The following is a 14,905-nucleotide window of genomic DNA, read 5'->3' on the forward strand; positions in this document are numbered from 1 at the left end:
AATGCTCATGTAAGAATTCAAGTTAAAGCTCGTGGAGTAGCAAGCAAAAGTGACAATAAATACTAGGTTATCAAGCACATGGCAGCAGTATCTTTAGTCATGTGACAGATTTCGGTTTCTTCTATTCGGATATCCTATAACAATGCAAAGAACAAATCCTTAGAGAAATTCACTAGACCGAGTCGAGAACTCCCAATATATGCTCCTAATACATTTCGTCGAGGAGTATGTTCAGCGCTATAATAAAACAAGGTTCGGCGTCGAAAGACGTAGGGCCTGCGGAGGACGGGGCTGGAAACGCGCTGTATTGATCTGCCGCCGGTACTCCCATCCCCCCGCTTCACCGCCCCGCCAGACATTACAGGAGCACTCGCAACCCTCACCCCCTGACGCACCGCGCGCCCTCCCGACTCCCCGGCGAAACGCAACCACACCCCTTTTTAATACGAACGCCGAGTCACGGGATTTTCCGATTCAATTTACTCAGCAATCGAGAATAGATGACTAGAGTTAGACCACTCATAATAAAACTATAGAATAAAAACAAGTATAAAACTATATCAAGAGGAGCATTAAATATTAATCGACTAAATCAAACCGACGCACACGCAATCGAAATCGACAATAATAAAGAGTCGAAAACGCAAGACGTCGACGGTTCTGAGAAAAGCGCACGAGACCGATTTTAGGATATTTGTCAATTATCATGCACGCTTTGTCGCAAAAAAAGAAGAAAGATTAAGAGAATGCGAAATGTTTACTACCATATATAGAGTAGCGAATGCCGAATTCGATTATGGACACAATAAGCAATGAGACATTTTCGTAAGTTCAATGACTCGGCGAACAATGTACAGCGAGAGACAGTCGGGGCCGTCCCGCCTCTGCCAGCAGCATCTGCTACACGACACGATCAGGGATTTTATTTTATAGTCACGCCACATGTCCTAACCAAATGTCTATTCCATAATGCTCCGTAATAGGAACAAAAAATCTGTTCGGGACAGTTTGGATTGAATAAGAGAATATAAAGCTTTACTAAACAACTAAATAGGTACCTACTACCTACTATAGTTATCATTATATTAAGGGAAAGACTGGCTGACTGATATATCAACGAATACAGCACGAACCGCGGCGTTGGGTCTTGAGATTTTGCAAATGTTTACGGTAACGTAGAAACTGTAGCAATTCCAACGTCCAGCTTTCAGAGCCCAGACCCGGCTTCAAGCAAAGATAGTCAGCTCAGGATCAACAAGTATTTAGTATAAAAAATTAATGGTTGTCTGTCCGTCTGTCTATTCATTATTTTTGCATTCGCGCATTGTCCATCCGATTAAGTTGAAACTTTGTACAGTTGTTATCGATGATCCGACTATTCGAAAGTACTTGTAAAAGTTTATTTGAATAAAAAAGATTTTTATTTTATTTATTTATTTATTTAACGTACAAAAAGTAGAGTGCGAGTCGCATTCCAATTTCCAACACATGCTGGGTATAAGCTAGTTATCAATAGAAACCGGCCAGTTTTAAAGCTACAAGTAAAAAGGTAGGCGTTTATAAACAGAAATCAATTATAATTACAAATATGATTGCGTAAAACTCACTTGCATTTGTGAAATGAGTCAATATCGATAACTTAACTTGGACTGACTCATCAGTGCGAGTTGGAAACATGCGTAGCCAGAATAAATGCGTGACGCACATGCCATTGACGTTCAGCCCATTGTTTTGTAAATTCAACCAGTGAGGATAACTATTCATTTCCCCTTGAATTCGGAAAACATAAAAATGGGTAAAAATCAATTGCGTAATTTTTTTAAACTTCAATTAAGCTAGCCCTTGACTGCGATCTCACCTGGTGGTAAATGATGGTGCAGTCTAAGATGGAAGCGGGCTAAATTAGAAGGGATATGGCAGTTTTATTAAACCCTTACCCCTGATCGGTTTCTCTTTCTACACAGCATTGTACTAGGACGCTAAATCGCTTGGCGGCACGGCTTTGCCGGCATGGTGGTAACTAGCCACAGCCGAAGCCTCCCACCAGAAATTGTCCCTGTTAGGAATCGACCCCGGGATCTCCCACTTAAGACCACAGCACTTACCACTGCGCCAGGGAGGTAATCAAATTTTAAGCTACCCATCATATAATTCATATAAGTCCTACAAAATCTTATCTCAGAATAATATCTACAATGCTTTCGTTGCATTTTAAATAATCGAAACGATATACAAATCAATGCACGCTAATAACAGTAAAACTTTATGGTGGTGACATTGATAGTTATAGCGTCTTTAAGTTGATAGGATAGATAATATTAAAATGATTAGGTATAAACCATGAAAATGTTATGGAATAAAATACTACATTCAGACAAAATAGACTCGTAGAAATGAAAAATATACAGCACATTACTGTACAATGTACATGATCCGTAAACCACCATCGAATCGCAAAGGCAAGTCCACCCACTCGACATTGCATACCCGCGGAGTCTCGCAAGTTACTCCGATCGAGTTAGTTCAAGAGCATTACTTTCTAGTGACTCATAGGAAGAGAGCTATCTCGTACAGACGGTCCCAATAAGGAAGAGGGTAATAAACGAATTCATCTCTCCCATCTTATGTGGCTTGGTTGCCCATTAAAATACACAATGCTGCACTTTATGCCATAGTGCTCAGCCCCAGTTCTCGAAGGGTAGATGTTATTTTTAGGCTTTAAATTGATACACCAACAAAGGAAAGGATGTGTGCAATTAACACGCACTTTCGACGTAACACGACCGTCACTGATGACAGCGCGATGGGATTCTTGATAACAGTATTATACGATAGCAGAATTCATATTAATATTTAGTACCTACCTAGTACTCATCATCATCAAACTTAACGGATGCGGATTGACAGACGACACCTTTGGAACATTAAGAAGAACTCCAACTCATGCAGGTTTCCTCACAATGTTTTTCTTTGCCGTTAAAGCAAGTGAAGTTACTTAAAAAGCACAATACCTAGTTCCAAAAAGTAAGAGGTGCGTACTCCCACACCCGGAGCCCTTAGCCGACCTCATTTCAACAAAATTATTCATCTTCTGCGAAAAAAAGGCACTTAGACCTCTTACAAACGAGGGAGGTTATTACAGGAAAAAGCAAGCCGTCAAAATCAGGTCAAGAGGGCAAAAACAAACAAGACTCTTATCCCCCAATCGTATTCACATTTAATTAAACACTCTCAGAAAAAGAAAGCCACTCGGGTACAAGGGCGTATATCAGATTGTTCTCGGAAGACAGTTCTGACACTGGCTGACCTAATTGAATATAATGGTGTGTTATTCATCTGTCCGATCCCTTCCTTGATGTCTTACAAAAACATTATGTGAAGCGGCGTTACTGAAGCGTCTACACCATAGACGTACAGTGTAATAGGTTTGAGTTTCATTTTATAACTCTTACATATCATTTATTTAATAGCGCTATTAAAATAAGGGACCCTTGTATACTGGCCAGTCAATGGGAATGATGGTTGATTGTTTGGAAAATGTTTCACAGTGTTTACTCTAATTCTATTTCTAGAATACTCTTACGCACTACGCTTACGTATAAATCATTTGAAGCTTTACATTATGATGAACAGTCAGATACTAATTCAGAAATCACAATATTTTTGTAAAAAATCGTTTTGGTAGTATGAAATAGCTCAGAAGTTTCTGCATTTAACCATGACTCCACCCGATAAAAAAATTATTAGAAATAGAAAATTATTACCAAAATAATTTGTGTAAACGAATAAGGAATCTGGAGGTTTGTAAGATTTGGATTTACATAATGTGTTTCTTTATTTGTGGGTCAACATTCTTTAAGGTATGTGGTTGGTTGTTTTGTTTATGTTACTGTTAAACAGAGCACCGTTCATCCTTGAACTGATCTATATTTAGATTTAAAGACGATCTTTTGATCCTTACCATATCCCTACTTAAGTTCCCAGAAATTAGTGACGAGTTTGGATGCATTCAAAAAAGTAAACGTCGTGTCTGTAGGAATATGTTTATCAATACAAGCTTTGTTAGCTCGATGGAAACGTTTTGGTTAGAATTGAATGGTTCAAAGGAAATATTATTGCGTAAATGTTGAGTAAACTTGCAACTATGAAATCGTAAGTTTATGTTTTCACGGCAGCTGGTGTTAAGTATAGCTCTGTCATTTACATACTATAATATAGTAAGTCGGAGATAAGCGAGCTATATTTAGAGAGAGCGGGGATGCGCTCTGCGCCTGCCTTGCACCTCACTCCGTACACCCACGCAGACCCACTCCCTTAACCTTGCCGGTTGCCTCTCTTCGTACATTCCGGTTCCGAAACTTGCTTACATGTAACTTAGATGATATCTTTTAATCAACTATTAGACATCAACGCACCAATTAAGTTAGATAAAACGCCAGCCGACCTACAACATAGCTCGCACTTAATGGGTCATTACTTAATTCGAGAAACGGCCTCTTCAGAATCGTCAAGTGCACGCTTTGTTAAGGCTGCCACAGCAGAAAAGTGGCAGATAATTCATGGCTCGTAAGTAGCCTGTCGGCGAGTTTGGCCCGATGCATTATCTGAGCGCTGAAGCGATAAAAACGAACAAAGAATAATATAAGTCATTTATACTACCTTTCGCATGAACTCGGCTAGCGGATTCGGATGACAGTTTGAGTTTTTTCGAGACATTTTTTTATGTCGCTTCAAAAGTGCGAAGTACAGTTATTAAATAGTAAATGATATGCAGATTTCTAAAAGATTAACTTTAAATACATATAAATTATGTTAAGTTGTAAAATTGTAGAATATTATCGTTTAAGGAATCGTCGTCCCTGAGCTGGTCGTTACAGTGTAAATCTGGCGAGGGGCGCGTCTCGCCGGCAAAGAATGCAATGTGCGTGCAAAATTTTCAATCGGGCACATAAGCCTTGCTACACGGCGCGGCAGATGTTAATGAAGCAGCGAGACGCGGCAAACGGGATCCGACGGTATACTACAGTGCAGCCGAGCACTGGGTAAGTGGGTACAAGTCGCCGCCCGTGAAATTATATCACGAAGAAATCGCCAGACTCGTTATTACGGCACTGACGATGATAGATAACGAAGTTGTTTTCGTAACTTTCATATCTAATTGATTTTACGGCGAACGTAAAAATAACCGACAAACAATATCAATCAACAACAGAAACAGTCTGAGAGTTCTGTTGTCTACCCACTCTTGTAAAAAAATATTTACTGTTTTTTGATCTTATTGATCAAAAACCAGTAAATCATTTCTGGTCAGAAAGATAAATCTACATATAATAAAAAACTGAAACACTCACCAGGCTTTGACGCGAATCAGGACCTCTCCTTCGGATAGTGTGGGCTCAGGCTTCTTCAAAATTTTAACAGTTTTGAGACCCCCGAAGCCGGTGAGAACGACCGCGCGCATCTCTTTGGGCGGCGGGGTCTCCTTTTCTTTTTCTTCAGTTGCCTTTTCGGGGGTCTCTTCGGGAGGAGTTTCGGTGGTTCCATTCTCGGTCGGGGTCTTCTCGGGCGCTGCCGCCGCGGGGGTGTCCGTACTCTCCGTCATGTCTGGGGTTAGGAACGTGTGTGGATCGAGCGATACGGCAAGCGGACGCGGTGCGAATGAGGCGGAAGCCGGCCGGCGAGAGGATGCGTCGCGAAACGAATGAGTGGAGGGAAGGGCTCGCGCGCAGCGGGCCGGGGTGGCGACGGCGCGGGACGCGGGGCGGGCGCGAACAGGTGGCCGGCCCGCACCCCCCGCGGCGCCGCCCGCCATACCCCCGCTCGATATTGCACTACACAAAACCTGGATTAACTTTATTACTCCATGCCCGACATAAAACCTATAAAACCTATAATTCTCTAAGTGCTACCCTGAAAAAACGCCGAAAAACCTAAGCACTATACGCTACGAACGTGACTTGGCAACGAAATCGATAACACAAGGGTAACAGCTACAGTGAGAAAATCGATATTGTTTGAACAATATACTATGTTTTCACAGCGTAACGGCCGAGCTGCCGGAAAATTCCGAAGTCCCTTATAATTTCAGCACGCCTATTGCCTACCCGCATTAGTATATACTTAAACGGTTCGCAACTTGTTGAGCATTACAACAGGTTTTCGCTATTATAAACTGGGATTACTGTTTCTTGAATTCTATTTTTAGTTCTAATCTACTGATCCCGGTATACCAATAAGTGTCTTTATAGTTTATCTAATGTGTTGCGCCTGCCTACCTACATACTACTTACATGTTATAAACTTAGGTACTTCTATATCTGCGAATTGAATTGAATAATAAAATGCATAAATAAGGCATAAATTATTATTACGTGCATTTCGTTGCTGGTAATTTTTTTTTTTTAATAAAGAGCTGAGTACAATTAAGATTAATTACTTTTTGCCATCTATTACTTCAATGTATTTTAAATATTTTTAATACCATTAAAAATATTTAAAGCAGTTTTTGAAAAACAGTTTATTATTTAAATTATTTTTAGGGTTCCGTACCTCAAAAGGAACCCTTATAGGATCACTTTGTCTGTCTGTCTGTCAAGAAACCTACAAGGTACTTCCCGTTGACCTAGAATCATGAAAGGGTTTTACCTGTACATTCTAAAACAGATTTTGATTTATTTTAGGCATAATAGTTTTTGATTAATCATGCAAAATGTCGATAAAATAAGATTGTAGTATGGAACCCTCAGTGCGCGAGTCTGACTCGCACTTGGCCGGTTTTTTTATTGCGATACAAGCTAGCCCTTTACTGGGATCTCACCTGGTAGGTGATGATGCAGTCTAAGATGGAAGCGGGCTAACTTGGAAGGGGTACCTATGGAAGTTTCATAAAACACGTACCTACCTACTACCCCCGATCGGTCTCTACGCGGCATCGTACTGGAACGCTAAATAGCTTTGCGGCACGGTTTTGTAGGGTGGTAACTAGCCACGGCCAAAGCCTTCCACTAGATGACCAGAGAAAATTTAAAAATTCCAAATTTACTCTGCCAGGAATCGAACCCGAGACCTCCACTTAAGAGGCGCTCACCACTGCCCCAGGGAGGTTGATTTAATACATTGTATCCGTGAATGTTCCCCGATAGGTACAATACATTCCCCCAATTCGTCCCTGATTGCGATGACCTGATCGCCATTATCCTCTCATTCAATTTGAAGTGTGTCTGATAGCTTGATACGGGCGCAGTGTCGTCGAACGCATTGTGACCAAAAATCGATTGCATTTTTAGGGTTCCGTAGTAAACAAGGAACCCTTATAGTTTCGCCATATCCGTCCGTCCGTCCTCGGTTAATCTCAGAGACTATTAGTGCTAGAAATCTGTAATTTGGCATGGGTATAAATATTAACCACGCCGACAAAGTGGTGAAATAAAATTGTGATAAATATTTTTTTACGGTAGCTCCCCTACATTTAAAGTGGGGATGAATTTTTTTTCTCGTCTACCCCATAGTGTGGGGTATCGTTGAATAGGTCTCTTAAAAATACTGTGGGTGTGGGAACATCATTTGTCGATTTCTAGATGCATTTGTAAAATATGATGTTTTAAAGTGCTAATTTTTATTAGAGTCAACTCAAGTGCCCCCCCCCCCTTTATCAGCCAAATGGTAGTTTATAGGAACGTGAAAACATTCACAGCAGTAGTAGGTATATATAATCAATTTTAAAGAAAAACTATCATGGCTACGTTGTGACTACGGAACCCTACACTGCGCGTGGCCCGCCACGCACTTAGCCGGTTTTTTTACGTATAGTATGGAATAGTTGGAAGATTAGGTAGTCTGCCATATCAAAATTGTTGGGATTTCTTCTGATTGTTTGCATAGATTGAAATCGCCGATGAAAATTCTACGTAATTAATTCTTCTTCCTTAGGCAAGCTCTTTACAAAAATAAAGATACATAATATAGAACATATTATTATCATATTTTTCACTAGCTTATGCCCGCGACTTAATCTGCGTGGATTACACCAATTTCAAACCCCTATTTGCCGCCCTTAGGGGGTGAATTTTTTCAGAATCTTTTCTTGGCGGATGCCACCGAAAATATATTAAGTACCTATCTAGTATCTACATTAAGTTTAGACTCTAGACATTCCCACTAGAGTCTAGAGAACAACTAATAATTTTACTTGTTTATAATGTTTAGCAATCTGTAGCGTAAGCCCAGTGGTTAGGACGTCCGCCTCCTAATCGAAGATCGGAGGTTCGATCCAGGGCACGCACCTCTAACTTTTCGGAGTTATGTCATCATCATGATCAACCCATCACCGGCTCACTACAGAGCACCGGTCTCCTCTCAGAGTGAGAAGGGTTTTGACCAGTCTACCACGCTGGCCATGTGCGGATTGGTAGACTTCACGCACCTTTGAGAACATTATGGAGAACTCTCAGGCATGCAGGTTTCCTCACGATGTTTTCCTTCACCGTTAAAGCAAGTGATATTTAATGAATTAAAACGCACATAACTCCGAAAAGTTAGAGGTGCGTGCCCGGAATCGAACCCCCGACCTCCGATATTAGAAGGTGGACGTCCTAACCACTAGGCTGTCACAGTTTTTTCGGAGTTATGTGCGTCTAAGTAATTAAATATCACTTGCTTTAACGGTGAAGAAAAACATCGTGAGGAAACCTGCATGCCTGAGAGTTCTCCATAATGTACTAAAAGGTGTGTGAAGTCAGCCAATCCGCACTTGGCTAGCGTGGTGGACTATTGCCAAACTCTCTCCATACTGAGAGGAGACCCGTGTTCTGTAGTGAGCCGGCGATGGGTTGTTCATAATGATGATAATGATGAATGTTTAGCAGAATAAAAACAACGTTTACTTTCGTTAATTCATTTATATACCTACCTTTCAACTACTACATATTATAACTAATATTTACAAATCATAAATTAACCAGCAGTAATACAGCATTATCTTATTTTCTTCCCGTTCTCTGCTAACTCCTCTTTATTGGCAGAAAATGGATCGTCTAAATCCTCGTAATAATCTTCGTCGTAAATTTCTTCGTCTTCGTCATAATATCTGGTTTGTTCGTCGTGCACTGCTTCTAGAGTTGCGCGTTCGTCTCGGAGTTTTTTGTGGAGCTTATTTTGTAGGATCTGAAAATTTGGCGTACTTGTAGATGGAAGTGTAAAGAGTAGGTATACCGAGTTATTATACCTATTGGTAAGGGAACGTCAGTACCAAACTTGTTTAGAGAGATTTAGAAATTCAGCACATTTCTTATTTTTCGGCATATTCGTGATTTTCTAAACAGCGCGCGGTACGTTCATGTGTCAGTGAGCCAGTTTATCTTTTTATTATAACACAAAATAATATCGACGACTCTATAGTCATACATATTGCCTATTTACTAGCTGATGCCCGCGACTTTGTCCGCGTGGAATTGTTTTTTTGAAAATCCCGTGGGAACTTTTTGATTTTCCGGGATAAAAAGTAGCATATGTCACTCTCCAGGTTTTTATCTATACCCATGCAAAAAATCACGTCAATAAACCAACAAACAAACACACTTTCACATTTATAATAAGGGTAGGTACCTACTGACATTATTTTCATCTTAATGATACCCGCGACTTCGTCCCCGTGAATTTAAGAAAATCCCGTAGGAACTCTTTGATTTTCCGGTATTTTCAATGATTTTCAATTTTTTTTATATTTTCTTTAGAAATCACGTCATGCATTGCTAGACACGTTAGTGTCGTAGCAACCCTCTGCCAGACACCCTTAAGAGAAATTCGCTAAGTGCCCACCCGACAACTTTCGGTAGGTAGGTATATGATATTCATGATGCTGTCCTAATCTGTCCTGATTCGTACATTCTCGCTACTATACGATTAGTTAACCTGGCTGACGCCCATCTTCAGTTTTCGATGACGGAAAGCTGCTTCAATCATTGTTGAGAATCAAACTACGATTTTATGGAGACGCCCCTGTTAATAAATTTCAGCTTTTATAAAATAACGAAGGTCTGGCATGCACTGGCTCTTTCTCTATAATGAAATGGGTCTTCAGCATAAATTACGTAAAAATTGTGTCATAACGTTGAAGCTCGTTGCCAAGTACAAGCGACTGGCCGAAGAATTAAGATCTAAGAAAACTTTACCCTTTCATACTGATCCGCTGATCCGGCTTTGCTTTAAACTTATTAATGTTTCGATTATCATTATGATTCCTTATAAATTATCCATACTAATATTATAAATACGAAAGTGTGTCTGTCTGTCTATCTGTCCGTCTGTTTGTCTGCTAGCCTTTCACGGCCCATCCATTCAACCGATTTTGACGAAATTCAGTACAGAGATAGCTTCCCGGGGAAGGACATAGGCTACTTTTTATCCCGGGAAATAAAGTCAATTATAATGCAATATGCGAATTGAATTAAAACAATACTTATATCATTTATCAATTGCTTGGTGCAGTATGCGTCAGTCTCTTTTGTTTGTGTATTGTTTAATTTCATTGTTGACATACATAATATTTCTTTATTATCAAGTTTATCGCTCTAAAGGCTGTCCTCGAACATAATTGCGTTCTGTTTACGCACTTTATATATAAAGTTAATGGAAAATTGTTATTTATCAGCCGACCGATAATGTTATACCAAGGACGTCACACCTACCTAGTTATGAAAGCTATGCATTATCTAAAGCTAATGAGCCTCAATAGCTTAACGGGTAAAGGAGTGGACTGAAAACCGAAAGGTTGACGGTTCAAACCCCGCCCGTTGCGCTATTGTCGTACCTACTCCTAGCACAAGCTTGACGCTTAGTTGGAGAGGAAAGGGGAATATTAGTCATTTAACATGGCTATTTCTTATATCATTTATTTAAAAAAAATATATAGTTATAGTTTGAGAGAGATTGAAATGGCAATCGGGAAGCGAACGCCCTGCACACCAGCACAGCCCCCGCGCTAACCCGGTGCGGGCGACGTGTGGAGCAACCACGTACTATAGCTCATCTAAATCTAAAGCTAATTATAAATAGGAAGGTAAAGTGCTCTTAAAATAATTTTAAAGAAACATACCTGTCGTTTCACTAAGAACTCAGCTAACTCCTTCTTTTGTTTGCTAACATCAATCTTTGAACCTTATACTCATGAAGCTCTATGAGTTATCACACTGAACTCAGTGCTCTTTAAATAATTTTAAAGAAACATACCTGTCGTTTCACTAAGAACTCAGCTAACTCCTTCTTCTGTTTGCTAACATCAATCTCTGAACCTTGGACTCATGAAGCTCTATGAGTTATCACACTGGACTTAGTGCTCTCTAAATAATTTTAAAGAAACATACCTGTCGTTTCATTAAGAACTCAGCTAACTCCTTCTTCTGTTTGCTAACATCAATCTCTGAACCTTTAACTCCTGAGGCTCTATAAGTTATCAAATTGGATTCAGCATCAGCATCTATGTTGTCCCAAGCCTCCTTGGTTCTCTTCCTCGCAGCTAGAAGCCTGTTCATAATCTTCTCATGGTCCAAATCAAATACATTGTGTGTCATTTCTGGTAGGGGTTCTTCTATTATAGGTAGTTCGTCCTCTAGTTGTCTTATTTTTGCCTAAAAATATGGATTTTAATAAATTACCTATTTTAATGACATACCTGTTTGTTTTAATTACTCATTTTAAAGGGGGTGGATGAGGAAGGCAGAGGATGGTGTGGCACGCTTTTGGGAAGGCCTATGTCCAGCAGTGGACCCAAACAGGCTGATTGATTTATTTTAAAGAGGGTATCATCATCATCATAATCAACCTATCGCCAGTTCACTACAGAGTATGGGTCTCCTCTCAGAGTGAAAAGGGTTTTGGCCATATAATATAGTCTACCATGCTGGCCATGTGCAAATTGGTAGACTTCACAGTTCACATACCTTTAAGAACATTATGGAGAACTCTTAGGCAAGCAGGTTTCCTCACGATATTTTCCTTCACAGTTAAAGCAAGTGATATTTAATTACTTAAAACGCACACAACTCCGAAAAATTAGATGTGCGTGCCCAGGATCGAACTTCCGATGTCCAATTAAAAATAGTCCTAACCACCATGACTATGACTATGACTATGGCTATCACAGCTTTTTTTTAGGGTAAGGGTATGGGTAATCCAAATCAATTAATAAGGCTTAATGTAATCTGGCTAATGTTCTTTTTTTAACAATTTGAAAAAACTGTACTGGCCGACCTTACCTTCATTTCTGGTGACAATTTAGTGTTAGACATAAAATCTGTTTTCAGTAAATGTCCCATTTCAGTTGGTATATAATCTTCGCCATAATCAGCCATTGCCAGCCGACGATCTAAGTCAACTAACTGTGCCTCTTTTCTGTCTAAACGGAAAATATTAAAATTAGTTAATGATTTGAACCAGGGATGTTATGGAAGTGGATATCGGATATCGGATCCGAATTCGGAACCTGAGTTTTTAATTTGGTACCTGCAACTACAAACCTTTAACAAACACTATATATGGCACTTCTCCCATCAGCCGAAGGGTTGACAGCTCATGTCTTAAAGGCCCTGCAATAGAGTGGAGGAAGCTATTTGTCTCCTCATCTGACATGTCACCCTTGCATACCCAGAAAACATTCACTGTTTTGAAGTCTGGTGTTACTGTCACCTAATAACAAATAATAATTTAAATAATAATGGTAATTAATTATACATACACTGTGTAACACAACTCTGTATGTCCTGTGGCTCCACTCACAAATTTATATTTTCTATGCAGTTTAATCTTGTATGTTTCCAAGTGAACACAAGATGCAGTTATCAGTACCCTTATTATAAATGCGAAAGTGTGTTTGTTTGTTGGTTTGTCCTTCAATTCTCAATCTTCAATTCTTGGTCGCAACGGTGCAACGGATTGACGTGATATTTTGCATGGGTATAGATAAAGACCTGGAGAGTGACATAGACGACTTTTTATCCCGGAAAATCAAAGAGTTCCCACCGGATTTTTAAAAACCTAATTCCACGTGAACGATGTCGCGGGCATCAGCTAGTTAATTATATTTTGTGTAATACTGTGTGAAATAATCTACTGTTAGGTGAATTGCTGTTAGTCTGGATATGTCCTAACTCTCTGACATTTTCAATGAACATATGGTTTTAGTAAATTCTAGAACTTCTGGAAACGCTGGGAAAATGAATAGTTGATTGTAAATTAATAATTGAATAAAAGTTTGTTAAAGTATATCAAAGTGGTTTTACATTCAATACTGCAGTCTTTGATTTCTATATCTAGAGAACCCAGAACCATCTTATCAACCCTAAAAATCAAACCCATCTTACAGAAACTGGAAAACCATTGAAGTAAATTATTCTATGCTATTTCAAACCAACTCTGTGCAAAATTTCTATGAAGCTTTGTCAATTAGTATCAAATTGTAAGCCAAAACATATCACTAAATGCGAAGCTGTGTTTGTTTATTGGTTTTTCCTTTAATCACGTCACAACGGAGCAACGGATCGACAAGATTTTTTGCATGGGTATACTACAGAACCTGGAGAGTGACATAGGCTACTTTTTATCCCGGAAAATCAAAGAGTTCCCGTGGAATTATTAAAAACCTAAATCCACGCGAACGAAGTCGCGGGCATCAGCTAGTATATAATAAATGATATAAAACTATCTTGCCTTAGATATTTCTATCCCTCTGCCCACCACCTGCATGGATACTGTTCCAGTAGACATGATATCTGTTATGTTTTTCATGAATAACTTATTGAGCATTGCCACTCTACGGATGCCTCGCTTTCCTGGCTCATATTTTATTTTGGTCAAGCTTTTAACACTTGGCATACTGTTTGTATCTATAGGCTGTACTGGGTACCATTGCCTGAAAATTAATAAACATTAACTTAATTTTTGACAGCTAATAGCTGTCGTGAGTGTTATAGGGGTCTGGAAAGAAAAATTAAGGGGCGTAGGCTAATTTGACAGCGCATATTAGTTGACTCCACTGGTAAAAGCAACGTTGATAAGTCAATAGTTTGATGGGTCATTTTGGAGATCAGATTTGGCTTTTTCGATTTAACCTGGCCTCAAAGAACATGATTAAGCTCTAGGTCCCGGTTCTTTACCTAACATCTGATAAGGATAAGTGAAACTAGTGCCGAAATCGTACACTAAATTGACTACAATAGTCACAGCAAAAATAAATCAGAAAAATTTACAACATAACCTTAAAAAATTCCAGTTTCCACTTATTTATATATTTCTCATGATTAACAAGATACCAACTTACTTTTTATTCCTTGGACTTAACATTTTACATAATTTAACACCTTGCTTTTTGTTATAAAGCACGCAAGAACAGTGATAAAATCGACGAAACATTAAAATTAAAAAGCTATAGGTAGATATAAGTAATAGTATAATAATTACTACCCATATGCATTACAAGAAGATATTTAAAGAACAAAGGCAATTTAATTCGATTCTTTAATACTTAGCCGTGCATTTCAACCAAGTTAAAACTAAAAATGTTATTATTTTGGTTTTGAAACTTTATTTTGATTTTTTGACCAATGACCGCGTTGAAGTCTTTTTTTCATAAATTACAAAGTACTCTGTGAAGCACCTGTGAAGTCTTTTGATCCATAGAGTAAAGTAATCACCAGTAATCACAGATCAGTGATCACTGAGGCCGTTTTTCCAATAGGCGGCACAGCAATGGCACGGCGCGGCGCCGGTGACGGCAACGGCGCGGCAGCCGGACAAGCATAATGGCATGTTTTTCCACTTACCGGCAACGGCGACGGCACCGGCTTCATACATTTAATATGCTTCCTCGGCTGCTGTGCCGGCTAGTGAAAAAACGCGAAACGCCCTAATGAAT

The 14,905-nt window shown here is 39.4% G+C and overlaps 2 protein-coding genes across 3 annotated transcripts in view; both read right to left on the bottom strand.

Moving 5' to 3' along the window:
* LOC117991587 (synaptic vesicle membrane protein VAT-1 homolog-like) overlaps window positions 1–5,827 on the bottom strand; it is a 36,899-nt gene extending 31,072 nt beyond the window's left edge. For both annotated transcript variants that reach the window (XM_034979178.2, XM_034979177.2), the window contains exon 1: window positions 5,352–5,827. In XM_034979178.2, the coding sequence (XP_034835069.2) occupies window positions 5,352–5,812 (461 nt within the window). In that variant the 5' untranslated portion in view covers window positions 5,813–5,827. The remainder of the gene's footprint in view (window positions 1–5,351) is intronic.
* A 3,050-nt stretch (window positions 5,828–8,877) lies between these two features.
* LOC117991729 (putative ribosome-binding factor A, mitochondrial) lies at window positions 8,878–14,635 on the bottom strand. Its single transcript, XM_034979327.2, has 6 exons — window positions 14,312–14,635; window positions 13,702–13,903; window positions 12,513–12,681; window positions 12,252–12,391; window positions 11,361–11,624; window positions 8,878–9,162 (listed from the first exon to the last, which is right to left on the bottom strand). The coding sequence occupies exons 1-6, from the start codon at window positions 14,401–14,403 to the stop codon at window positions 8,974–8,976; spliced, it is 1,056 nt and encodes a 351-aa protein (XP_034835218.1). The 5' UTR covers window positions 14,404–14,635; the 3' UTR covers window positions 8,878–8,973.
* Between the last annotated feature and the right edge of the window lie 270 nt (window positions 14,636–14,905).

This window comes from Maniola hyperantus, chromosome 20, assembly GCF_902806685.2.
Source record: "Maniola hyperantus chromosome 20, iAphHyp1.2, whole genome shotgun sequence".
NCBI classification, from domain to species: domain Eukaryota; kingdom Metazoa; phylum Arthropoda; class Insecta; order Lepidoptera; family Nymphalidae; genus Maniola; species Maniola hyperantus.

Coding starts and splice junctions, on each gene's coding strand:
- LOC117991729 (XM_034979327.2), bottom strand. CDS start 14,403: ATGTTTCGTCGATTTTATCACTGTTCTTGCGTGCTTTATAACAAAAAG. Junction 12,682..13,701: donor GAGGGATAGAAATATCTAAG/GCAAGATAGTTT, acceptor ATTTGTTATTAG/GTGACAGTAACACCAGACTT. Junction 12,392..12,512: donor ATATATAGTGTTTGTTAAAG/GTTTGTAGTTGC, acceptor TTTTCCGTTTAG/ACAGAAAAGAGGCACAGTTA.